The sequence below is a fragment of the Orycteropus afer genome, unplaced genomic scaffold (assembly GCF_000298275.1).
Source record: "Orycteropus afer afer isolate SDZICR_OR568_19922 unplaced genomic scaffold, OryAfe1.0 scaffold00056, whole genome shotgun sequence".
Lineage (NCBI taxonomy): Eukaryota > Metazoa > Chordata > Mammalia > Tubulidentata > Orycteropodidae > Orycteropus > Orycteropus afer.
In genome coordinates, this window is record NW_006921643.1 from 8,296,309 (window position 1) to 8,322,817 (window position 26,509).

Below are 26,509 nucleotides of genomic sequence, written 5' to 3' on the forward strand. Positions count from 1 at the left end.
TTCGTGGAAAACTGGGCTCATACCCTACGTCCTTGCCGCAGTTCACCTCCCTGCTATCTCCCAACACTCCTATACTCGCCACTTCCTTTCACTAAGCACCGTTCTTCCGTTCGTACTCCTTTCTAATTGGCTGGCTGAGAACTTCCTTAGGGACTCGGCCACTCAGAGACGCCACAGCGGCCGCTCTAGCCGCCATCCCGTGGCTTCGCTTCGTTCTTACGGCTGCGCGCTCTCTATGGTGCTGCGGAAGACATGTGGCGCCTCCCGGGACTCCTGGGCCGGGGTAAGAAGCGTCCCAGCCGGGCGACTTGAAGCTGCGAAAACTCTGAACTCCCGGCAGAGGCTGGCCTGAGGATAGAGCCAAACCAACAGTGGGTGGAGTTAGGACTGAAAGGCAGGTCCTTTATAAGGGGCGGTGCTACAGCCAAGAAATCAGAGGCCATTGGAATTTGAAATGTGGGTGGGACTAGTGGAGAGGGGCGGTTTTCGATTCCAGGACATGGGGGTGGAGCTAATAGGAAAAGGGTGGAGCTTAGTTTCAAGGAGATGGGTGGAGCTAGTGCTAGGAGGAAGGGACCTCTGGTGGCTTAGTGGTTAAGGCATTTGGCTGCTAACCAGAATGCCAGTGGTTCAAATCCACCAGTCTCTCAGTGTACAGAAGATGGGGTGATATACTTCCATAAAGATTTGTTGTTGTTGTTGTTATGTGCCGTCGAGTCAAACCCGACTCATAGCGACCCCTCCTTGGGTTTCCGAGGCAGTATCACTACAGAAGTAGGATTGCCCAACCTTCCTTCCGAGGAGTGGCTGGTGGGTTTGAACCGCCAGCCGTCTGGTTAGCAGGCAAGTGTCTTAGCCACTATGCTACCAGAGCTCCCCCATAAAGATTTACAGCCTGGGAAACCCAATGGGGTTGCTATGAGTCAGAATAGCCTGGATGGCAGTGAGTTTGGTTTGGTTTTGGTTTTAGTGTCAGGAGATCATAGGAGAAGCCAATGAAAGAGTAGGCTTAGCTACGAATAGAGGAGGGGGAGCCATTAAGAAGAGAAGCAGTGTTTAGAGAACAAGTGCAGCAAACATTGGATGGGAGTATGAGTATGAATGTCTGGTCATCTTACAACTCTGGTTGTCAGGAATATCAGAGGATCAGAATCCCCTGAGTAGAGTTTTCCAAAATATAGATGCTGCCTGAGAGATCCTGGTGTATTGGTTAAGGAATGGCACCCTAGAATTTGTACTTAGCACAGAAGCTCCAGGTGATTCCCACACATATCCTTGTTCAAGAACTACTGCAGGGGCAAAGCCAATGATTCCTGGGTTCTTGCGGTGGGGCTGCGTAGGAAGGTGAAGATTTTTTGTGTTGCTGTGCCTCAATCCTGTCCCTGTTGAGGTTACTGATCTTTTTCTCTATGTAGCTCTTCAACGGCTGCCAGGACCTGGCCTCCGGAAGTTGAACCCCAGGTCTACAAGCCCAGATGGGCCTCAGACTACCTCCTCCAACCTGCTGGTCCCTGTGCCCCGCCTTGATAGGTGAGACACTGATGTTCCATCTCCCGTTGCATCCCTCTGCCCCTGCTTCAGGCCAAGTTTGACAGCCTCTATTGCATCTCTCTAGCTCCGGCCCTCATGGCCCAGGCCCAGGCACAAGCAAGGGCCCAAGGACCCATGGGTGGAAGGATGCCTTCCAGTGGATATCTACCCGTGTCTCCCCGAACACCCTGTGGGATGCCTTATCATGGGTAAGACTTCTTCAGCCCTGTCCTTGACTTTCAGTGTAGACAAGAATGATCCTGCTTAAACATAGCCGAGAAACAAGAGCTAAGCAGTTCACATAACATGCCCTTGAGTGAGGAATGCTTTCCCATTTTGCTGAAGAAGATCTGAGCCCAAGAGTGGTCCCACACTGAGTCCTTTCGGGAACTGGGCCTGGATCCCAGGCATCCTGATGCCTCCCTTCAGCTCTGTCACTACCACCCATATGAAAGGAACTGTGAACTTCCTGTTCCCAGGGCCATGGACCCTTGTCCCTGCTCTTTACAAGGTTGGGGCCTTCTCTACCTTTTGGCCTCAGCTCACGCATTGCCCCCTTGGAAAGGTTTTCCCCGACTCCATATCTGGTAAGAAGACCTTCCTCTTATGCTCTAGGCAAACTTAATTTGTCTATTTGGCATTTAGCATAATTAGTTATTATTTTATTTTTTGTATGCTTGGATTTTGTCTTTCTCTTCATAAACTCCATGAAGGCAGAGATTGTATCTTGTCTTGTTTGCCATTATACCCAGTGCCTATCGCAGCAAATAAGTATTTGGCTCACACAAGAAGAGGCAGTCATTAGGATAAGAGCTGGCTCATCTTCTGCAGACCTGTCAGACAAGAGACACCTTCCATGTTAGCAATCCTGCTCTAGTAAATGTGTGTGTAACAGGCTAGCTTGGTCAGGAGAGAGGAAGGGAGGGGCTGTGCCAGGCTAGCAAAAAAGATTGAGCCTGGTGAGGAAGTCTGACTTCTTATTGCTGCATTTGTGGCTAAGCCCCAACTTACTACACTGTCTTGCCTGCTTAGGCTTTGTTTAGTCAGTCATTTTCTCTTATTTATTTATAAGTTATTCACCATGTATTTATTAAGCCTCTACTTTATCTTAACAGGAGCCCTGGTGGCACAATGGTTAAACACTCAGTGCTAACCAAAAGGTTGGTGGTTTGAACGCATCCAGCAGCTCTGTGGGAGAAATTCCTGGTGATCTGTTCCCATAAAATTATAGCCTATGGGAAAGTTCTGCTCTGTCACGTGGGGTCACTATGAATCAAAAAATGACTCATTGGGATCCAACAACAAGAAGAAATATCTTAACACTCTGCTAGCACCAGGATACACTGGTGAGCAAAATAGACACAGATCCTGCCATATGGCACTTAGAGACTAACAGGAGAGACAGACCCTAGATGAATAATTGTATAGATGATTACTTAAGTGCCAGCATGCTCAGGGCTCCTAAGGATAAGCTCAAGTGCTATCAGAGTATGTAGTAGGGGAGTTGCCCCAGCCAGGAGTCGGGAAAAGCTTCCTGAGGAAGTGATATTTGAGCTGAGAGCCAAAGAACGATGCTCAGGGGGTTGAGGGCTGTGCCCCTGACGTGCTTTCTTTCCCAGGGCACTCTGGCTGTGCTGGCCCTGCAGCTGGCGAGGCAGATCCACTTCCAGGCTTCCTTGCCAGGAGTGCCTCCACGAGCGGAGCTCTGCTCTTGGCACAGTTCCCTGGATCATTTCCTCTCATCTCCCTTGTGGCACCCGTGCTGCTCCTGTGAGTTCTCAGTCATGGGGGTAGGAGGGCTGGGCGGGGAGTTTCCCTGGGCCAGGAAGCATCTCTGGACACACCTCAGGAAAAGAGCCATTAGCAGCTCCTTGCCTTTCCTATCTGAAGTCAGAGGAAGGAGAAGTGGGGAATTTCTGTCCACCCACGGTGGGCCACACCTGCTCTTCAGTGTCCTTCCATGTCCTCCCACCAACACCCATGGAGGAAACCCCACAGGGGTCTAGAATGATCTAGATCCTGAATGTGGCTTCCTGGCAGCCCCTTAGCCATTTAGGTCATTCTCTGCTCAGTCATTCATTAATAAATGAATATTTATTGAGTTCCTATTATGTGCCATGGTGACATAGGCTAGTGGTTAAGGCTCTGAAGTCATATTGCCAGGGCTCAAGCCTCAAAGCTGCTACATACTATTCTTGTGTCCCGGGGAAAGTCATGTCATTTCCCTGTGCCTCAGTGTCCTCATCTATAGAATGGGCAAATAATAGGACTTCCCTCATAGAGTTCTTGGGAGGACTAAATGAGTTAATACACGTCAAGGACTTCTAATCGTGCCTGGCACATAGTAAGCATTAGTATTAGTTCTCATTATTATGATGATAATGATCATTGTCAGTTTTACCATCAAACAAAGTACTAGGTGCTGAGGCTACAATAATGAATGAGGTAAATATCTTATTCCCTCTATGCCACTAGAATCCAAGCAGAGGAACTAGAGGGTGAGTTTATGCTTAGGATGGGAGGTTAGTCTAAAACTAAGCCCCTCCAGATCCCTGTGGAGGGAAGCCAGCAAAGGAAGCAGAGTAGGAGTAGGAGGAATAGTGTCAAAGAGATGTCATGGGTTTCTAAAAAACCTCAGGGAGATCTCAGTCAAGTCAGAGCCGACTGACCTGCCCTTTTCTCCTGTCCACTCTTGCTGGCTCTTTGTAGCACTGCGGAGGCATGTTCTTCCCAGCCCTCAGGGCCCGACCCACAGGCACACTGGCCTCAACAAACCCAGGCTGGGCCAAGAAGGGCCCTCAGCTCAGCCCAGGAAAATCTTTTCACACAGAATCTTGAGGGCCTCCTGTGTTCAAGATTCCTCTGAGGAAGGTAAGTCCTACCTCCTAGAATCAGCAAGAAGGGGAGTGGGGAGAATGGGCCCATGGGCATTTGTAGCTGCATATTCCCAGGTGAAGGAATTGTCATTCCTGGGAGGCCTCATGCTTTCTGAGGCCATTCAGTTATTTGGTTTCCTAGCAATGGGGTTAGAGGGAGGGCCTGGGTGGGCTGGGGACATAGGAGAAAAGGAGACATAACACCTTTCTCTTTTGCCTTGGCTGTATGTCAGGTATTCTTCTTGAAGGTCCCAGTGATACTGGCTTCCTGCATGCCAGCAGTAGCTTTGAGTCCAAGGCAAAGCCAGCCCAGACTCAGACAACTGGAGAAAAGCAGGTATTGTCCGATTTGGCTACTTGGATGCCCATAACATTCCTTTGGGCAGGTGGCAATTCCTGTGAACCATCCCATAATGAATCTCCATGTTTTTTCTCAGGAACAAGATAAATCAAAAACTCTTTCCCTTGAGGAGGCAGTGACTTCTGTTGAGCAGCTCTTCCAGCTCAGTGTTTCCATCGCTTTCAACTTCCTGGGTAACAGAGTAGACCCTACCCGAAAGCAGATGTATGGAAAAATGGGAAGAGTATGGGGTGGGTCAAATAGAATCCAAGTGGAGAGTGGTTTAAACACGAGAATTTGTATTTTCTCTCAGGTGGTAGACCGCATCTGGAATGGTGGCTCAGTGGTGTCACGTGCATTCTCGTTCATACTTATTTGGCCATTCTTAACACTGGCCCGTCTCAAGGTCCAATTTGGCTATTCTAGCTCCTGCCCTCCTATCCATATTCCAGCCAGCTGGGAGGGAAAGGTGGGAAAGCTAAAGGACCCTTTCTTCCCTTTAAGGTCATGACTTAGAAGTTGCATTAAGTAATTGTCTAGAATGTAGGCATATGGCCACATCTAGTTGCAAAGAATCCTGGGAAATGCAGTCTTTAGCTAATGACCATGTGCTTGCCTGGAAATTCTGTTAATATATAAGCAGGGGAAAATAAATCTTGAAGGACACCTAGCATTCTTTGCCACACTAAGGAAAGAATAGGCTCTTGAGATTTGAAGCAGGCCTTCAAGTACACAAATAGGACCTCTTACCCACATCTGGAAGGAGCCCTGGTGGCACATTGGTTGAGTGCTCAGCTGCTAACTGAAAAGTTTGTGGTTCAAACCCACTCAGTCTGTCCTCAGGAAAAAGACCTGCAATCTGCTTCTGTAAAGATTACAGTCTAGGAAACCCTGTGGGGCAATTTTACTCTGTCACATGGGGTTACTATGTGAGTTGATGACATGGGGTCATCAACTCAAGGACACCTAGCAACAATAACATTCCATATCTGGAAATACTAGATGTCCCTCCCCCTATTTGTCCTGCCATCTCCAGCAACTTGGCTTGTTTCAGGCCTGCTGATGTGGACACCCAGACTCCCAGTAGTGGGTTTTAGTGGGCAGGTGGGTAAGAAGTTGAGATTCATTCAAAATAGATTGAGCATTTTTCTTTTACTAGGCCATACTTTAGATGCTGGGGATACAGTGATTCACTAGACAAAGTCCTTGCTTTCAAAGAGCTGACATTTGAGTTGAAGGAGAGAAAACAATAAATTGGCAAACAAAAAAGAATTTCAGATGATGATGAATGTTACAGAGAAAATAAAACAGAGTAATGTGTTAGTAACTTGTCAGGTGAGGAGCAACTTTTGATTTGAATGTCCTCACTGAAGAGAAGATCCCTAATCTAAGACCAGATTGACAAAAAGGAGCCAGTCTTGGTGACCATCTGGCAAAAGAACTATCTGAGCATGGTGAACAGCAAGGATGAAGGTGCTGAGGCAAGATTTGCATTTTGCTTGTTAAAGGTATAAAAGAAAGGTGAGTGGGTTGGAGCTTAGAGTTCAGGAAGAGATTAGGAGATGAGGCCAGAGAAGTAGGCAGGGGCCAGATCAGGTGAGACCTTTGGGCCAAGGTAAAGGTGTAGATGGTCTAAGTGAGTGCGACCTCCTCTAACTTCACAAGGGGGAAGGAGGATTAGAACAACAGCAGCAGCCCAAGTCTGATTCCTGTGAGGCTGAGGTCAGACATGCCACCACCCTCTAACCTTTTTGGCAATTCATACACCAGCCATCCCTCTCATGCCACTGTCTACTTCTCAGCTGGGTTTAATAATTGGTTGTTGTGGCCACACAAAGCTCAAAGACAGTACTTACGATTTTGGGGTTTATTAGAGAAGTTGTTGTTATGTGCCATCAAGTCAGACCCGACTCATAGCGACCCCTCCTTGGGTTTCCGAGGCAGTATCACTACGGAAGTAGATTGTCCAACCTTCTTTCCGAGGAGTGGCTGGTGGGTTTGAACCTCCAGGCTTCTGGTTAGCAGTCAAATGCCTTAGGCACTATGCTACCAGAGCTCCCATTAGAGAAGTAACAGGTTACAATTCAGGATCAGAAAACAGCTCAGGATACAGTTCTTCAATCAAGACAGATTCTTCTCAGCTTTGCCACAGCATGCTTCCCTCTGGTCTCAGCTTCTGCCCTGCTTGGGCCAGTGTTACAGAACACTTTTAGCATTGCCAGTAAGCATCCAAAAAGGCATCCCACTCTGCCAGCAAGCCTCTTGCCCGAAAGCACTTAGCTGTTTCATACCATGGGCTGGGAAGCCCACCATTCAGTCTCATGCCAGTGTCTTGGTTGCAGCTTCTGCTGCCACCCTGTCTCCGCGCAGGGATCTCGGCTCCAAAGGGCAGGCTCCTTTCCTGGCTTTTCTTGATGGTAATGAAATCCTCCCCCTTTCCGCCTTGGGGATGGCTCATTTTTAGCCTTGTGAAATGGCAAAACTGACTAATCCCCACCTTGGGGTTCTGTACCCCTTATTCCCATGGTCCCACCCCCACAAGGGTTCCTTATTTACATTATTAGCAAGCTGTCCAGTTCCTCTGGTGTACCACAAGCACCTTGGATTTGTATAGTCCCACCCCGTCATCTGGTGGGAGTCAACAAAGACCATGGCTAGAAGAGCCATATTAAGTATTCACTACACCACAGTGAAACAGGAAACCATTAGAGGGCTTTAAGCTGGAGCAAGGAGAGGGATAGTAATATGATCTGATTTATTTTTTCTAAGATTTCTCTGGCTGCTTGCTATATGGATAGATGTGGATTGTAGGGATACAAGAAGGGACTCTGAGGAGATTGGGGTAGGAGCTGTTGCTGATGACTAAGCAAAACAATAGTGGTTTGGTCTAAGGTTATTGGCAGAGGAAACCGAGAAAGTGGATGGATCAGGGTATATTGATGGAGCCAGTGTGGGGAATGGGAACAGGGTGGGATCCTTTGCCTCTCGAGCCTTCTCCCCAGGGACAGAGGGGTCTGTCAACCCTGTACAGTGAGATTTCCATCAGCAGGGAGGTGACTTTAATTTACTGCTGGCTGAATTGAACCTGGCTTCTACCTCATTAACTTTTCCTGATAGTGATGGGCAGACAGTCCCTTCTGAGAATTTTCTTGCCCACTCCTTCATTCATATATTCATTTATTCAGCAAGTACTAAGCACTGTGGCAGAATACAAAGGGAGCATAAGCCATAATCATTTTGCATTTGTATAGAGCTTTCACCCTATGCAAAGTTATTTTTTTCTACATTCTTTTCTGCTTCTGCCTCCAGGATTTTACAGTCTAATTGAGGAGACTGGGCTTGTACTTTGAAACAGTTTAGTTCATAGAAAAAGGCTTGGTATATTAAATAAGTACCAAAAAAAGTATTTAAAGCCTGAGTGTGGCCTGAAAGCTCTTGGGGAGAGGTAGGATGTGAGGGCCTGATGGTAGAAGCAGACAAAGATATCCCAGGCAGGAGAAAGTGCCTGAGCAAAAGCTTAGGGTTGAAAATGGGCTGTGCCTGCCTCTTCCCTGTTTTCCTTTTAGTTTGGGCAATGAAAAGAATATGGACTTTGGAGTTGGACATAACTTATGTTCAGATCTCAGCCCTCTTGTATTACCTGCTTCTATTCTCAGTTTTCTCCTCATAAAACAAGATTAACTGTATTACCTGTATCAGTTAGGGTTCATTGGTTGCAAGCAAACTCAACCCACTGACTAACTTAAGCAGAAAAGGGCTCTGTTGACCTGCCAAACCTCAAAATGGGCAGGATTTAGGGGAGCTTCAGGGGTCCAGGGGGCTCCAGCTAGAAAATAGTGTCTTCAGAGCGCTACTGTCAGAATAAACTGCAGAAATTATTTTCTGTACTTGCCCCAGCCTATTTTCTGTCCTTGCCCCAGCCAGATTCAGAATCCTGGGGGAGAGAGTCTCATTGGTTGGGAAAAGTGCAGGCACATTGATTGACAGCACTAGGGAGGGGTCATTCCCAAATGGAACTTGGGATGCTGTTACCAAGAGAAGGAAGAATGGGTTCCAGGAGGGCAAAACCCAGTGATGTCTATGGCTCACCAGTAAATATTCAGAGGATAGAAATACATGCAAAATGCTTAACACAAAAAGGAAAGGGAAGATCCTGGGGTCAGTTGCAGAGCCAGTGGGTATTTGACTGAGCACATGGGGAAGTTTGCAGAAGAAGCTGGAAGTGTTCGTCCCCTGTGCTTTCTTATAGGGACTGAGAACATGAGGAATGGGGACTGCTCGGCAGCCTTTTCTTACTTCCAAAAAGCTGCAGACCGTGGCTACAGCAAAGCACAGTACAACATGGGCTTGTGTCATGAGCATGGTAGAGGCACCCCCCGAGACCTCAGCAAGGTACTAACCCTCCTCCCTGCCCGACGGCCCGTCTCCTGTGTCAGGCTGCCCATAGTGATCTCTAGACATGACCAGTGGGCTTGGAGAAAGTCTGACTCCTTCCTCCCACTTAGTTCTAGCCCAGCTGCCAGGGAAAAGTAAGAAAGAGGCTCTTAACTTCTAAGAATTGAGACTTGAAACTTAGGGAGGGCAGGGACTTTGTTTCTTGTTTGCAGCTATATCCTCAGCGCCTGGAACAGCATCTTGATGACTTGATACTAAAAAAATTAGGGTAAGTATACAAAATGTTATATATAAGAATGTATTTCTTAGAATTGTATATGATGGCAAAGAAAAAAAAAAGGAAAGCAACTTAAAATTCCTTCAAAAGAGAATTAGTTAATTACATCTGCCTGGTCCTTAAAAAGGAGCTCTGGTGGTACAATATCTAAGGCATTTGACTGCTAACCAAAAGGTTGGCAGTTCAAACCCACCAGCCACTCCACTGAAGGAAGATGGAGTAACCTTCTTCCATAAAGATTTACCACCTTGTAAAGTCAATAGGAGTTGCTGTGAGTTGGAATTGATGTGATGGCACTGAGTTTGATTTTTGGTTTGGTTCTTAAAAAGGGAGTTCTGGTGGTGTAGTGCCTAAGGCATTTGCCTGCTAACCAGTAGGTTGGCGGTTCAAACCTACTAGCTGTTCCATGGAAGGAAGACAGGGTAATCTACTTCGGTAAAGAGTTACCACATTGGCAACCCAATGAGAGTCACTATGAGTTGAAATTGACTCTATGGCAGTGAGTTTGGGTTTTTTTGGTTTGGCCCTTAAAAATGATGTGTTAGGTCTGTATTTATTGGCAGGGAGAGACATTTATCATACATTGTTAAGTGAAAAATAGGATACAAAATAGCAAATGTGGTTTGATCTAATTTTTTATATGTGTGCTGAGTGTATATATATATGGATACATACACAAACTTAAGTATTTTTTCTGTACATTTTTCTGTACAGCAAAATGTTAACAGAGAATGATGTTGGGAGGCAGAATTTCTTGAGATTTCATATTTCTATTTTTGCCTTATCTGTATTTTTAAATTTTAGCTCAACTGCATTATCTGACTTATTGTTAATAATTATGTATTATTTAATTAAAATAATTTGTTAAAATTTCACTCAAAGGAAAAGGCTGCTTATAGAGGTACCAATGACTGGGTGTTTTTCCTTTTGCCCCAGGCAATCTGTTATTACCAGCTGGCTGCCAGCCAGGGCCACAGCCTTGCTCAGTACCGCTATGCCAGGTGCCTACTGCAAGACCCTGTCTCCTTGGTGGTTGCTGAGCAGCAGAGGGCCATGTCCATGCTGAAGCAGGCTGCAGACTCAGGCTTGAGAGAGGTGAGTGCCTTTTAGTGGGGTCTAGCCTGGGCAGCTGAGGCATGTGGGGTCTGGCAGTGACTAAGATGCCCTTTTTCCTTCCTTCTTGACTACAGGCCCAAGCTTTCCTCGGTGTGCTTTTCACCAAGGAGCCGTACCTGGATGAACAGAGAGCTGTGAAATACCTTTGGCTTGCAGCCAACAATGGGGTATGCGGTCTCTGGTCTCTAGGCATGTTGGGGATTGAGTCTGACAAGTTAAGGGGCTTTGGAACTGGTATTGAATTCTCCTTAGCTTAGGAGACCCTTTAGATCCACGGAGCATTGGGCTGGCTTCAAGCCTTAGGTTTGTTTTGTTTTATTAATTTTTATTGTGATTTGGGTGAAAGTTTACAGAGCAAATTCACTTTCCATACAGCAGTTCACATACACTTTGTCTCATGACAATGACTGCAATTTCCCACAATGCAACAGCTCTCCCTCACTTCCTCCCCATAGCCACCTCCTCCCTGCGTCCTTCCTTCTCATCCACCCCTGGCCCCGGAGCTGTCTCCCTGTGCATACACAGCCCTTCTATTTTCCCATGATTGATCTCTTCAAGGAGTGTATCTACTTAATATAAATGTTCAGCTCATATGCCTGTCTTTTGTTTGGCTAGAAGCCACAGGAGTGGGTTCAATTCCAGACCTGAAGGGCAGCTAGGGGCCATAATCTCAGGGGTTCCACCAGGCTCTATCAGACCAGCAAACCTGGTCCCCCATTTTTTTTTTTTTCTTTAATAATTTTGATTTTTGTTCCACATTGTTCTCCCACTTTATCCAGAACAAGCCTTAGGTCTTGCAGACTCATTGTGTGACTCTTGGGCAAGTCCAGTGTGAAAGCTGTTGGTAGCTTAAAATCAGCCACAGTGGGAGTATTTGCACCACAGAAATTGGCAAATGCTACAGAGTAGGGCTTTTTCCCCTGAGGAGCCAGTTGTTAAACATTTACCAGCGTATTACTGAGCCGATCATTTCCTAATTCAAACCTGTTTCCTAATCTCTATAATTAGGACAGTTATCTTACTTGTCTACTACTTCACAGTATTGTTGTGAGCATCAGAGTCTAACTGAGATAATAGATGTGAAAGCACTTTGCAAACTGTAACACATGAAAGGTGCATCATTCCAAGAGGCGGTAGTTCAGGGAAATCAGAGATACATAAGGTGAAGACACTGAGTGGTTCGGGAGAGGAAATGCCCTCTGTGGACTGGGGAATGGCATTCAGACACCATGACCTAAAGTTCAACAGAGCCTTGGTTCCATGGGTGTTTATAAGTAATATCAGAAAAAAATAAAGGTCAGTTGCACTTGGGAAATACTGGGTTAAACAGGGTTAGAAAGGTTTCTGTGCCTGAGGAAATCTCAGAGCTTTATGTCACTGTGATCACCAAGAAGGGGATCTATCTATGGTTTGCTGTATTTCCCAAAATGTGTTTGATCCTACATATGTTTTGAGTTATACCTTGAAGGACTAGGAGTAACAGGTTAAAGTAAGCAATGTGTTTATACTATAATTTGCCTGCATAGGAGGCTGCTGCTGCTTTTTTTTTTGTTTCTGGCCGACACACTGATAGCTTCATTGAGCTCTCGGGCACTCTGTGTTGCCCAAAGTATCTATAAACCAAACCCAAAAACCAAACTCACTGCCATCGAGTTAATTCCAACTCATAGTGACCCCCATTGGGTTTCCAAGGCTGTATATCTTAAAGAAGTAGATTGCCCTATCTTCCTTCCACAGACTAGCTGGTGGGTTTGAACCACTGACCTTCTGGTTAGTAGTTATATGCCCTAGGCACTGTGCCACCAGGGCTCCTTTAAAGTATCTATAGTAGCTGTCAAAATAAGACTGCTGTCACCAACTGGTACCTGCCACTGTACCTTCCTTTCCTCTGAAAGCCCCACATACCTGCCTCAGGCTAAGTGGGTACATGTTCAGCATGGTAGGAGGAAAAGTACACAGTAGGATGTGTGTCACCCTTTATAGAGTATTGTGTTGGAGCATAGAGCTCACACTTGCCCACCCCACAGGAAATTGTCTTCCTGGGTGTGCACTGAGCAGTTTTGCATGAGTGAGTGTTTGCCTTATGTTTGTCCAATTCTGCTTTTTGACCTGGTCTGTAGCCCTGAGCTCACTGTAGCTCTTACATAGACTTTGGACTGACTTCTGCAGAAGTGGGGGCTGAACGTATAGACAAACTCTTTCCAGAAATTTGACTGGACGGTAGCAGAGAAATGGAACCATGGTTGGGAGTCAACAGAGATTTTTGTTGTTCTTTTTTTTAAGTTGAGAGATTGAGTATGATGAAAATATTCCAGTAGAAAGGGAAAGATTAATGATGTAGGCAAATAAAAGATAAAAATAATGCAATATTTGCTATGTACCATGTACTAATCTAAACATTTTTGTATATTAACACATTTAATCCTCCCAACAATCTAGTAAGGTAGGTGCTAATATATGAGGAAACTGAGGCACAGAGATGTAGAGTTAACAAGCCTGAGGTTACACAGCTTGTAAATGGTGCAACCAAGATTAGAACCCAAGCAGTCTGGCTGTATAGATGAGCACTTAACAGCTATCTGACATTGCTCCTCCTGGTTCTCCGTGAGAAAAGCAAGAAGGTCCAGAGGCATGGGTGAAGGGATTAGCCTTTTAAAGGAGCAGAAACACTTTCCCTATAATTTATTCTTTTTGGCCCTCTAGGGAGAGATTTGGTTGCTCAGGTGGTGTATTGCCTAAGGCATTTGACTGCTAACCAGAAGTCTGGCAGTTCAAACTCACCAGCCACTCCTCAGAAGGAAGGTTGGGCAACCTACTTCCATAGTGATACTGCCTCAGAAACCCAAGGAGGAGCTGACTTGACAGCAGTGCATTGCATTGCATTGTTGTTAGGGAGAGATTCAGGAGCTATGTTGGTGTAGTGCCTAAGGCATTTGACTGCTAACCAGAAGGTTGGCAGTTCAAACCCACCAGCCACTCCATGGAAGGAAGACTGGAATATCTACTTCCGTACAGATTTACCACCTCGGAAACCCAGAGAGGGTCACTGTGAGTTGGAATCGACTTGATGGCAGTGAGTTTGGTTTTCTTTTTTTAGATTCAAGGAGCTCTGGTGAGTAGTGGGTAAGGCATTTGACTGCTAATCAGAAAGTCAGTGGTTTGAACCCACCAGGCAGATGAGGCAATCTACTTCCGTAAAGATTTACAGCCTTGGAAACCCAATGCGGCTTGCTATGAATTGGAATCAACTTGATGGCAGTGGGTTTGTTTGGTTGGTTTAGGCCGAGATTCAGGAAGATATCTAGGCCCTTTGGGAAGCCTACCCTCCAGCTTTGCCTCCTTATTGTTTCGGGATAATAAAAGAACCTGACTCCCCGGCTTCCCCTAGCTGGGCTGAGTACTTCTTGCAGCCTTCACTTGTGCATGTTTTCAGCATTGGCATCTGTGAGAGATGCTTCCATACTGCTCTGGCTGGATTCTCCCAGCTGGAGGGATCTCTGTCTCCTTTATGCTGAGTGAGCTCTGGGCCTCTGAATTTTCATAATTGAGGTCCAGTCATACGGGGCTGGATCTTGATCCTGCCTGGATGAAGCACCAGCACGCCTGACTGCTCACCTTCCTCCTGCCTTAGCATTTCAGTTCCTCTGTCCTGCATATGTACGTGTCTCTGTGTCTGTCCGTTTTCTCCTTAGGACTCACAGAGCAGGTACCACTTAGGAATCTGCTATGAGAAGGGCCTTGGTGTGCAGAGAGATCTAGGAGAGGCCGTGAAATGTTACCAGCAGTCGGCAGCTCTGGGGAATGAGCCTGCTCAGGAGAGGCTGCAGACCCTCTTCTCCATGGAGGCAGCAGGTACAGATGCAAGTTAAACCCAACAGAGTCCCTCCCCTGAGCTTGGCACCCTATGACAGAGAAGGGAGTAACAGTGATCCCTGGTCTCCATTTCCTACCCTAATGGTGGTTAAGAGCATGGCTTTTGGATTCAGACAAACCAAAGTTTCAACCCTTCCTGTGTCACTGAACTTGGACTCCACGTCTTTGAGCCTCAGTTTCTTCACCTCTAAAATCAAGGGTAATAGTAATACCCAAATCATTGGATTGCTGTAAGGATTAAATGAGATGACTGTAAAGGGCGAAGCGCAGCCTGGCACACAGTAGGTGTAAGTGGTAAGTGGTAGCTGCTCTGATGATTTTTTTTTAGGCAGGATGATGCCCTGAGACTGCCTCCGTGCCCTGAATTACCCTTCTAGGGCTCTGAGAACTCTGCTGAGTCATGGCTCACTGGCGTGGGCTGGGCTTACAATGCCAGGGGGAACCAAGTTCTTTAAGAAATTCTTGCTCCAAGGTAAGAGTCCAAGAATACAGCATGAGTAAGAGTTGCTTGCACTTCTTCTTGTAGCCTTCAGGCCCAGTGACCTGGCAGTTACAGGATTGAAGTCCTTCTCCAGTCCCTCCCTCGGCAGCCTGAACACCCTGCTGGCAGGAGCCTCCTGTCTCCCACACGCCTGGAGCACAGGGAACCTTAGGCTCCTCTACAGAAGTGGGCATCTCAGACCCAACCCTGGTGCCAACAGCAATGGTATCCCACCACATTCTCACTCCTTGGAAAGGAGTCTTGTAAGACTAGGTTTTGGCTAAGGTGAGATTAAACAGTCATTGGTATCTTTCAGGGCCAGGGTGGGCTGAGAAGTTACATGACAGCAAAAATAGGGTGTCAGGATCCCTTTCCGGGGCAGGGGGTGTGTGTGTGTGTAATTCCACTGGGAGCTTAGGGTCCCAAGGATTTTCAAATGCATGGCTAATAAATAACTTTAATTTTGTCCACCAGTTGGTAGCTTCACAGATGAGTAGTGGATGCATTCAGTCATTTCTGGTCTGTTCACAAAAAGGATTCACTCAGTGACCAATGAACAGCTCTACTGAAGAGTCTAGAGACCTTTGTCTTTGAGCAAATAAATGATTTACCTCTCCATCCACATGCCCCAGTTTCCTCAGACTTAGACTGTATTCTTCTGATATATTCAAGAGAGGATTTTAGATGGTACATGATATATTTGAATTTTTTTAACTATATATTTAATGTATAATATAAAAGGATGACCAGTAGTTTCATAGATACTATGTCTAGGATGAGGCTAGCTTAAAAACAAGTGAACCAATTTAAAGAAAATCATTTCCTTAAGGGATTGTAGATCCAGAGATGTGGCAAAAATCATGAAAGTTGTTCCATGAAAAGCTCAAAACAAAACAAAAAAAAAACAAACTCACTGCCGTCAAGTCAATTTGACTCATAACAACCCCTCGGGTTTCTGAATGGATGGCTAAACCTTAGGAAACACTGGGTCAGGTCACCCTGAGACTGGCTCCAGCATCTGCCTTTGTCTCTCACCAGTTGGTTCATGATTGTTTTCATTTCTCTATTGATTTGGAAGGAAGGAGTTTCTTACCTAAATGCCTGTGTCTGCTTGGGTTTTTCAGACCTTCACACTTCAGCCCTGAAGATGGAGCCTGTGGGTGCTCAGAGAGTTGGCACAGCCTTGGTCCCACAGAAGAGGCCAGTTATCCACCCACCTCCCCAAAGAACTTTGAGCACTGGCCTTAGCACAGCAAAGAAGAGGAAAGTGTGTTAAGACCCAGGCTGTAGTCCTGGCTTGGCTATGTACCCGGCCTGTCCCCTTGTAGCAGTAACCTCACTTGCTGCATTGTTTCCTTAGTTGTAGACCAAGGCCAATGGCATCTGCCCTTCTACCTTACTGGCTTGATGTGGAGTTTAAACAAGACCATCACAGCATTTCACTGCAGAAAGGACCTTGGCTGCTGCTCACTGATGCCTGGGAAAGCAGAGAGAAGGCCCGAGGTTACACAGTTTTCTGAGTCATCAGGCCAGAATGAGGACCCGGGCTTCCTGACTCCTGGCCCTGGGCTGTTTCCCACTGGTTCATGCTGTAATTTTACGTGAAACATTGTTACTATTATACCAATGTGAGGGAGTAAATGGAGGTTGAGCACTTGGCGCCTTGGGCAGGAGAATGTAGATTCTGAGGTCCTCCTTTGGGAAGGGTGTGCCAGAAACATATGAGTGTTTAATAAAACTGATATTGGATTATCTCATCACTTTTGCCCTTGAGTGTGTTGGGGAGAGCCAGGGTGATGGGCAGGGGGAGCTGGAAGCCGAGGCTCCATCCTCATCTCTAAACTCTCCATTAACCAATTTAAAGGGTCTTAAAAGCTTCTCCAAGAGAGAGACTTAGAAAAAAATGGATTTCTGAGTCAACGCTAATGACTCCAATTACTGAATTTGTGAATAGCTGTTCCTGGTTTCTGGATGATAGCCTGAGTTCAATAGCATAGATGCAGTTGAGTTGGGGAGGAGGGGCGGTGAGCAGGACTGAAGGCCAAACCCACTGGTGACTGTTCAAATAGGACGGACCACCCAGCTCAAAAGTGGGAGGATTTTTTGGGGAAAATGTTTCCCACATTTCCTTCTCTACTCCCAGCCCCCACCTCTCACCTCTAATGGTCCTAGCTTTTATCTCACTGATGGCTCCTTAAGCTTCCTCTAGCTCCAGCAATTCCCGTGCCTGCCTCCTTGGGAGCAGGGACCCTGTCTTTGTGTCTCACTACCCCCAGCACTTAGCCCAGTGGCCCATGCAGGGGCTCAATACACATCGGTTAAAGCTTAGGGTTTTAAAGCTGTGCAATGCACTAATCTGTCTGCGAAAAAAAGAAAAATAAAATAAGGTTTCTGTGGTCAAATAAGTTTGGGAAATGCTGCACTAGACATCCCCTTTTTATAGATTCACAGCGCACATCAGCATATTCGCAGTTCCAAGAAGTCCTATGGTAAAGAACCTTGTTAACCCAATGTTTCCCTCTCTGAGCTGTGCAGACCCGCTTCCCCACAGATTACCTGTTAAGCTTCCTGGGGCACCCTTGGGTAGGCTCTATGTAAAATGTCACCTCCTGCCCTCCCTGTGGAACCCCACTCAGCAGGCTTTTACCCCCTCCTGTTGTCATTTTGGCTTCTCCGATTACAGCTTCCTCCTGACCGCTTGAAGAATGCCTGGGGACCGGTTCACACAATCCGTGGGCACTGGGCATTCTGTGTAGACAGCCAGGTACAGCCCTGCTTGTTACAAGTTAAACATTGATTTCAATTTAGGGTGCCAGAGGTAGGGCTGGGATATTTTTAAGCTCTCCAATTTAAAGAGGAAGGGCCTCTGTGGGTAGAGAGGGAAGGTTGGGAGAGTCATGAAAGATGTCAAGGGACCAAAAATCCTTGGCTGTTCAGTCACTGCAGTCTTGATACAGCTCCAGGGGATGGGTTTCATCAGCAGACCAGGAACTGCTGTGCTTTTGCCATTAAAGTTCTGTTGTTAATGACTCCTCGTCAGTGCCCTGAGAGGAAATGTGAGAAAAGGACAGGGAGGCGACTCCTGTGAGCAGGTCCAGCCTAGTCAGGATGCTGGGTGACCCAAGGTTCAGGGCCTGATGCCCTCAGCAATGACCTTACATGAGGTTCTGCTGCCTCCCTTTCCTTATCTGGGGACAGTTTTCAGGAAGCTCTGACAACAGAGTGGGAACATGGCTGTTTGGTTCACTATATCATCAGTACTAATATAGTACTGGGCACTTAGTAGGTGTTCAGTAAAAACTCAGTGAGTGAGTGAATGAATCAATGCATCTTCCCACTTCTCCACCCAATGCCCAGCACCAGGCCTACAAAGCAATATGCTAAAAGTAATTGTTGAATGAATAAAGGATTTTGTATAACCCTCTGTGCACTGCTGTTCCTAGTGCTACTTCTGGCACATAATAAGTGTTCAATAAACACAAAATGCTTACTGAATGAGTGTTTCTGATCATGCCATCCCTCCACCCATTACATTATGCCTGATACTTAGTATGGCTAGAAAATACTGACCTGTTGGCTAGGTGCACAGTATGTGTCAGGCTGGAACTGTGCTAAACCTTCTCACTCCACCCATCCTTTTGGCATTTGGCTCTCTCCAGAGTCCCAAGGGTAGTGGTTGCCATCTCTCTCTTGTTTCAGCCAGAGAAGTAGGGTCAGTGAGTTGCCAAGCTGAAATCAGGTGACAGACAAGGAGGCTGCCTGTCAATCACTAAGCTGCCCCCAGGCTTTGAGCACTGCATTGCACTTCTGGTGCTGGGGAATGGCTGACTATTGATAAAAAATATCCCTCTGTGCTTTCCAAATTAAGACGACATTTAACTGAGTGCTCGTTGGCTCGCCTGCTCCCTCAATCTCCCAGGGGACAGAGCCCAACTTGGTGGGAACTGTTCTGAGACCATCCAAAGTCTCAGCTTTGACATCTGGGCTAAAGTCATGAAGTTTCTGTAACCATCTTGTTCAGCACTCTCAGTTCTGTCACCATATACACTCTCAGCCTATTAATGGGAAAGGGCCTGGTATCAACGTGTTGGGGGGATTACTTGGTGAGGGAGAGAGCAAGCAAAGTGTAGCCAACACTCATACACACACCCCATCAAAAATCTGTTGTCTCAGAACAGGAACAGTTCTACATACAAGTGGCCTTGGTTTCTGCAGCAGACTGACCCAGAGGATTGCCACAGCAGTGGCCCTTAATCTAAAGTGTTGACTTTTTCCCCTAGAAAAATGCACATCTTTCCAGATTTGCATGGAATTCAGAAGGTTCATAGATCCTGAAGTCTTACCAAGGACCCTAGGTTAAGAACCCTTGATATAATAGCAACTCGAAAGTTGGATAGGAACCTCAGGGGCCAGTGACTTTATGTTAATGGAGGAGGAGTAATTTGGAAAGAAGGTTTAATTAGAATGGTTGCACCACTTGAAGAATGTAATCAATGCCATTGAATTATACATGTAGAAATTGTTGAATCGGTGTATGTTCTGCTCTGTAGAAGGAGCCCTGGTGGTGCCAGCAGTACTCAGCTGCTAACCAAAAGGTCAGTGGTTCAAATCCACGAGCCACTCTGTGGGAGAGAAGACCTGGTGATCTACTACCATAAAGATTTCAGCCTAGGAAACCCCATGGGACATATTCTGTTGTTGTTGTTATGTGCCGTTGAGTGACTCATAGTGACCCCTCCTTGGGTTTCCGAGGCAGTATCACTACGGAAGTAGATTGCCCCATCTTCCTTCTGAGGAGTGGCTGGTGGGTTTGAACCACCAGCCTTCTGGTTAGCAGTCAAGTGTCTTAGCCACTATGCTACCAGAGCTCCTATGGGACATATTCTACTCTGTCCTATAGTGTTGCTATGAGTTGGAACTGACTTGATGGCACACAACTGCTGTATATATTCTCAACAACAAAAATAAAATTTAAAAAAGAAGAAGAAGAACCCTAAATATACTTGAAAGAGCAACTGCTAACTAACTCCCACATCCAAATCCTAGTTGTGCCACAAACCTGCCATGTGGCCTTGGGCAAGTCATCTAACATTTCTGTCTTTCCATGTCCTTGGCTATAAAATGAAGAGCTGTAGTAGACAAACATTCAGATTCCTTATGACTAAAATTGCCCACGTCTGCAGAGGTTTGATAGTGTCTTAGAGCAGTGCTGCCTACCTTTTATAGGTCACATGTTCCTTTGAGACGCTGAGGAGTCTACCCAGAAAAATGCTCGTACACAAAGTATATAAGGGGGCACAAGGACTACAGATTTTGGACTTTTGAACTACAGTGATGCACTGACCCAGTGTTCCCAATAATCCAGCTTCCAGTCATGGTTCCAGGGTCCTCAAGGTACTTCCTTCTCCATCTCTTCCCTCCATCTCTCTAACATCAGCTCAGCACTGAAAATTCACTAGTAACCATGGCATCAGTCAGCCCTCAGGTGCTGTGGTTTCAGACTCTGCTTTTACATTATATAACCTTTTTTTTCCTAATGAAATCTTACCTGGAGCTCCTATGTAGATAAAAGGGGTCTCTGGTTGAAGCATTCACTTACCATCCATTCATTCATCCATTCAACAAGCATTCTTCAGGTATCGTCTTTATGCCTAGCACCTGCCTGGATAGTCCAGAGATGCTGCCTGTTTGGTCTCCCCCAGCCTCCCTCACTGACTTGTGAATTGGCTTGAAAACCAGAGATCTTGTAAAGATATCACTTGGCCTGGAGTCAGGTGATCAGAGACCTAATTCTCACCCTACTCCTTAAGCACTTAATTCCATTAGGCCTCATTTTCCTCATCTGTAAAATGAGATGATGCCACACTGTATTCCAAGTATGTGTGATTTTCATTATCCCTAGTTGAAAAGATGATTGGCCCATTTCTGTGAACGTAAGTACTGAGCTCTATGAGAGGACAAAAGGAGGAACACAGAGAAATAATGTTGCCATCAGTGTCCAGTGCTATTGAGAATCTAGCTGACTGCTCGGAAATTTCCAGGAAAATTATAAGGCTGAGCCTTGGGAAAGTATTTGCTGTTTCTTCATTCACTCCTCCCCTGGAAGGTCTGCTGTCAGTGTCCATTTCACAGACCCATTTCATACACTGTCCTCTGGGGCCTGAATTCACAGCCCAAGCCTGCTGTAAGAGGAAGATTTACCCACAAACAGGGTCAGGAAAGATGACTTCTGTACCTGAAGGGCTGCTCCCTGGGGAAGAATAGGGTCCTGCAGAGAGGCCCAGGCCTGCATCAGGCCAGAACCAAGGTCCTCTTGCTCTGTGCATGCAAGTTCATAGAGACGTACAAACCTGAGTAGCATCGGAAATGTTCATTTCACAGTGTTTCCTGAGAGAAACTCAGGCAAATCTACCTCCGTGAAAAACCCACTTTTGGAGGCTTTCTGTTTTCTTTTCCTTGGCTGGCAGACTAGTGTCAAAGTGTAGGGCAGGAGTTTTGGTGTTGGACAAGCGTGTGGCCAAACATCCACTCTGCCTCTACTCCCTGCTCCAGGAGTGTCTTGGACAAGACACTTAACCTCTCTGAGCCTCATTTTTTTTTTGGTCTGTGAATGGAGATACTACTACTTCCCTTCCAAGGTTGTTGTGAAAATTAAATTAAATCATATTGTAAAGTCTGGTGCATGACTTATACAAATGTTCTAAAAATAGTAGCACTTTTCTTAGCCCCAATATTCCAGCTGAGCAGCAGATTGATAATGTAGCACTAGAGGAGTGGGCTCAAGAGTACAGATGTCCATCATTTGTGTACCTAACACTGTGCACCAACTTCCTCCAGTCCTGCCAAGGGCCAGCAAGACTCCTTTGCCAGTGGATGACAGAGCCCTCACTTGATTACTCTTGCGGCCTCCCTCTTGACAGGTGCAAACAGAAGAGTGAGCCATTGTTTTTTCTTTATTAGTAGGTCAGAGAGCATTGCCTGGGGCCCCAGGATCCGGCTCCCCACCCCAATAAGGTTATCTGTCCCTGATTGTGACACTCCTTGGCATTTGTTCCACTGGAAGACTGACCCTTGGCACTGTGTGTGTTTTGCCAGCAAACACTTATCTCAGCTCCAAACTGCCCCATCCTCCAAAAATTCACAGGCAGAGCCAGCCCCTAAAAAGAGAGCCTGCTTTGGTCAGACAACTATTAGTCTTGGGTCCCCTGCCTCCTTTGCAGAGGGTGCATGGGTCATCCTAAAGTTCTGGGGCTGCCTCTGCTCAGTGAGTTCCAAAATTTTAGAAATAAGCTCATGTCCCAGGATCCTCAGAGCCTGGGCTCCCCTTTAACATCTCCGAAGACCCTTGGTTCTTGGATCCAGAGACACCCAAAGTGTGTTCACAGGCCTCTGCTGGTGCTGCTGCTTGCAGTCCTGTCCTTGTCCCCCTTCTTTCCACCTGGGCCCCCCTGGGCTTCCATGCCCGAGGCCCCGCTGGTGGCCAGGTCCAGACTGAGGGTCCTCCCACAGACCGACAGCCGCCGCAGCACCTCAGAGGCAGCCTCCATGGGTACCACGCTGGATCGCTGCGTCAGCAGCATCTCCAACAGCGAGCTCATCTCCGAAACGAAGGTGCTGGCTAGCCGTGTACCCGTAGGGCTCAGCTCCGGCCCCGCCGTCTTCCCAAACGTCTGGAAGGTCCGAGGCTCCTCCAAAGCCGTGGCGTCCGGAGAGCACACGTTATCGCGGTAGTTGGTGGCAAGGGGCAAAGACAGCCTCGCCATCCAGGCCGGGTCGGGGGCGCTTAGCCGGTTCAGGGCCAGGCCTGCATGGAGAGGAAGGGACTTAGTGAGGGCGGCCTCGAGGGTCAAGCGGTGGGCGGGGCTGGGGGCGGGGCGAGGACTCAGGACAAAGGAGGGAAGGGAAATGGCAGGGGACGGACAGAAGGGCGAACCGAGGGGGAAGGGAGGGAAGAGGCCCTGATGGGGAAGCTTGCTGGGCAGGAAGGCGGCTGACTGAAGCACTTGGGTGAGCCAAGTGGGGAGGAGGCAGGAGGAGGAAGGGCTAGAATTAGAAATTGGTCTGTTTCTAAAGCGTTTATTTCACAGACCGTGGTTGCGTGTCAGGTGTAGTATCCAACTCATTCCTGTACAGCCAGGATTTATTTTCAGCCCCTCAGGGAAACTTCTCCCCTCAGGGCACCACTAACTGAGGATGGGAGGGAAAAAAAAATCCATTTCCTTAAGTCAAGGCCAGACTATCTGGCTCGGTGGTCCCTTTTATTCAGATTCTTAGTAATAGTGATTGCTTTGTGTATTTATGTGCCAAGTAATTTGCATAATTATCTCATTTAACCATCACTCAAATCTTTGAGGTCAAATATTATCCCTATTTTATGGATGAAGAAACCGAAGCTCAAAGAAGTTAAGTCACATGTACCAGGCAACCAAACCTGGATGATGTGATGTCTTCGAAATTCCAAATAACTGCACCATCCTGCCCACTCTGAAGAGCTGGCTCTTCCTCCACCTGGATCCTCCAGGTGCCCATATGTGGCCTCTGGAATTCCCAAGCCTGCTGTGTCACCACCTGGCCCCACACCCTCAACTCCTCCAACACCTTCACCTCACTAGCTGCAGGCAGGAAATGCTGGGGATGGGCTGGCTCCCTGAGGGCTGTCCCAGGAAAGGGACTCAGGCAGCAGTAAGTCAGCTTTGCTGGGTGGCTGGGATATCGAAAAACTGTCTTCTAGATGTCCAGTGCCACCTTCACACTTCTTTTCTCATCTCTTCCACACAGAATCCTGTCTCAAAGAACTACCCCTATGGATGGTTGTGGGGAACACCCCTGAATGAGGTTGAGTCATTTAAAAAAAAGAAAGAAAGAATTAGCCCTAGGTTTGACTGTAGAAGCCAAGTCAGAGAGAAGAAAGTAGAAGCCTTGTGGTTAAGAAACTGTTTAAACAATTATAGGCAAATGTACACAGAGACCAAAGTTTATTAGTGGTTTCCAGGGGTGGATGAAAAGAGGAGAAGGGGGAGCCATTATTTGGGAAGCAGTGAGTTTCTGTTTATGGTGATGGGATATTTGGCAGTGATTAAGGGTAATGGTTGCATAACATAATTAATGTAATTGATATCACTAAGTTTTACACTGGAAAAAGGCTGAATTGACAAAAGTGTTGTCAACTGACCATATATATTTTTACACCAATAATAAATTTAAACATAAAGAAGCTATCTTTTAAAAAACAGATAATATTCAATATGTATGTACTATTTGCTTAAGATGAGTCACTTTGAAATTTGTGCATGGAAAAAAAGACTGGAAGGAGATATGCCAAAATTTTAACTGAAATTACCCCTAGACAGAATGATTTTATTCTTTTTGATTATTTATAATTATCTTGGTGTAGTGGGTAAGGCATTTGGCTGCTAACCATGAAGTTCGGTGGTTCAATCCCACCAGCGGCTCCATTGGAGGAAGATGAGGCAATCTACTTCTGTGAAGATTTACAGCCTTGGAAACCCAATGGAGTCACTGTGAGTCAGAATTCGCTCAATGGCAGTGGGTTTGTTTTTCTTTCCCCAAATATTGTCTATATTGGCCAAATATGACTTTTGTAATTTGAAAAAGTTATTTAAAAATAAAACTAATTATTTTGTATACTGATAAATGTCTCCCTCTTGAATGCTGAGTGCTAGACTGACTATTCAGGCAGTGAGGTGGAGTTGGGTCCCTTTCCTACTGGATCCTTGGATCCTTCAGCCTAGCCTGGTGCCTAAGGCTTAATGAATGTTTGCTGAATGAGCGAGTGAACATAAATATTAACCCTCGACACTTGGGAATTGTAAACCTTAGTTCCCTGAGACTCTGAGGCAATAAGGTGGAAATTCTTTTGGTGTTACAGAATCAAACCTTTCCGTGTACAGGGGTCAGAGAGCTTTAGAAAGAGTAAAGCTTGGAATGAGAAAATCACTGGGGTGTATGAGAACACAGCACAACTGGAGAGTGAGTGAATTCACTCAGCATCACCCACCAGCTCCAGCTGTAGGTGGGCGTGGGCAAACCTGGATTTGATTTCCCAGCTTTGGGGCTTAGGGACAGTGTGACCCTGGAAAAATTGCTTAACCTCTCTGAGGTTCCCTTTCCTCTCATCTTGTGAGAATTGAATGAGCTCATGCAACCAATAAAATATTGTCATGATCACATCATTAAATGGAGCTTGTATTTGAAGCAGCAAAGGACCCAGTCTCCATCACCCATACCAGTAGCTCCATCACAGCCCAGCTCCGTGCTTCCCTCCTCACTTCCTCCACCCACTTCTTATAGTTCCTACTGTGCTCGATGGCACATAACAACAACAACAACAACAATTGTGCTGTGGGGAGGCAGTGTGGGAACCTAGGCCACAGGTTCTAGCCTAGAGCTGCCCAATAGAGAGAGACTGCAAGCCATATCTATAATTGTAAATATTCTTTTTTTTTTTTTTTTTTTTTTAAAAAAAGAAGGAACAAGTGAAATTAATTTGAAAAATATTTTTTCTTCACCCATTATATCTAAAGGAGCTCTGATAGTGCAGGGGTTAAGGCATTTGGCTGCTAACCAAAAGTTCAGTGGTTTGAAACCACCAGCTGTTCCACAGAAGAAAGATGGGGAAGCCTGCTTCCATAAAGATTTACAGCCTTGGAAACCCAATGGGGGTCGATATGAGTCGGAGTCGACTTGGTGGCAGTGAGTTTGGTTTGGGTTTTATTATATCCAAAATATCATTTTTATCATATGATCAATGTTTTAAAAATTATTAATGAGATATTTTACATTCTTTTTATTATTCTCTCACTGCCATCAAGTCGGTTCTGATTTACAGTGTCCCCCATTGAGTTTCCAAGGCTGTAAATCTTTATGGAAGCAGGCTGTCCCACCTTCTTCTATGGAACAGCTGGTGGGTTCAAACCACTGACCTTTTGGCCAAATGCCTTAACCACTACACCACTAGAGCTCCCCCTCCCAAATATAAGTCTTCAAAATCTGGAGTGTATATTTTATATTTCTAGCTAGTACTTCTCAGTTGGGACTAGTCATTTTTCAAATGTCAGTAACTGCATGTGGCTAGTGGCTACTGTATTGAACAGTACAGTTCCAGATTCTAGACAATGCTGTCCTATAGGCAGTAGCCTCTAGCTACATGATGGCTACTGAGCACTTGAGGTGTGGTTAGTGTGGCTGCAGCATTGCCTTTTCCACTTTACTTAATTTTAATTAATTAAATTTTATTTTTTTAAAATTGTGATTTGGGTCAAGTTTATAAAGCAACTTGGTTTTCCATTCAACAACCCATACACGTTCTGTTAAAATTTAAATTTAAATAGTTACACATGACTAGTGGCACCTCACCTTTAAAATTTAGACTATGCACCCGTGTTAATAATCATTAGCTGTACAACCTTAGACAAATTGTTAAAAAACAATAAAACAAACAAACAAACAAAACATCCCTAAGTTTTTTTCCTTTGTAAGTGGGAAATAATGAATAGCATCTATTAGTAAGATTTTCGTGAGGTGTTTAGAACAGGGACTAACACATAGAAAGTGCTCAATAACCATTAACTACTTCTTTTTTTTTTTTTTTTTTAAAAGAC

General features: G+C 45.9%; 2 protein-coding genes across 2 annotated transcripts in view; one reads left to right on the forward strand and one right to left on the reverse strand.

The window, feature by feature from the left end:
- The first annotated feature begins 252 nt into the window (after nucleotides 1-252).
- On the forward strand, nucleotides 253-15,172 carry DELE1 (DAP3 binding cell death enhancer 1). Its single transcript, XM_007939057.2, has 12 exons — nucleotides 253-283; nucleotides 1,416-1,530; nucleotides 1,616-1,739; nucleotides 3,150-3,300; nucleotides 4,240-4,401; nucleotides 4,655-4,743; nucleotides 4,844-4,940; nucleotides 8,996-9,138; nucleotides 10,355-10,513; nucleotides 10,609-10,701; nucleotides 14,227-14,386; nucleotides 14,934-15,172. Exons 1-12 carry the CDS (start codon nucleotides 253-255, stop codon nucleotides 15,170-15,172), a joined length of 1,563 nt encoding a protein of 520 aa, XP_007937248.1.
- A 7,095-nt stretch (nucleotides 15,173-22,267) lies between these two features.
- Nucleotides 22,268-26,509, reverse strand: part of PCDH12 (protocadherin 12) — a 15,042-nt gene continuing 10,800 nt past the window's right edge. The window contains exon 4 of the mRNA XM_007939058.2: nucleotides 22,268-22,692. Within this exon, the coding sequence (XP_007937249.1) occupies nucleotides 22,268-22,692 (425 nt within the window). The remainder of the gene's footprint in view (nucleotides 22,693-26,509) is intronic.

Coding starts and splice junctions, on each gene's coding strand:
- DELE1 (XM_007939057.2), top strand. CDS start 253: ATGTGGCGCCTCCCGGGACTCCTGGGCCGGG. Junction 1,531..1,615: donor CCTGTGCCCCGCCTTGATAG/GTGAGACACTGA, acceptor GCATCTCTCTAG/CTCCGGCCCTCATGGCCCAG. Junction 1,740..3,149: donor TGTGGGATGCCTTATCATGG/GTAAGACTTCTT, acceptor TTTCTTTCCCAG/GGCACTCTGGCTGTGCTGGC.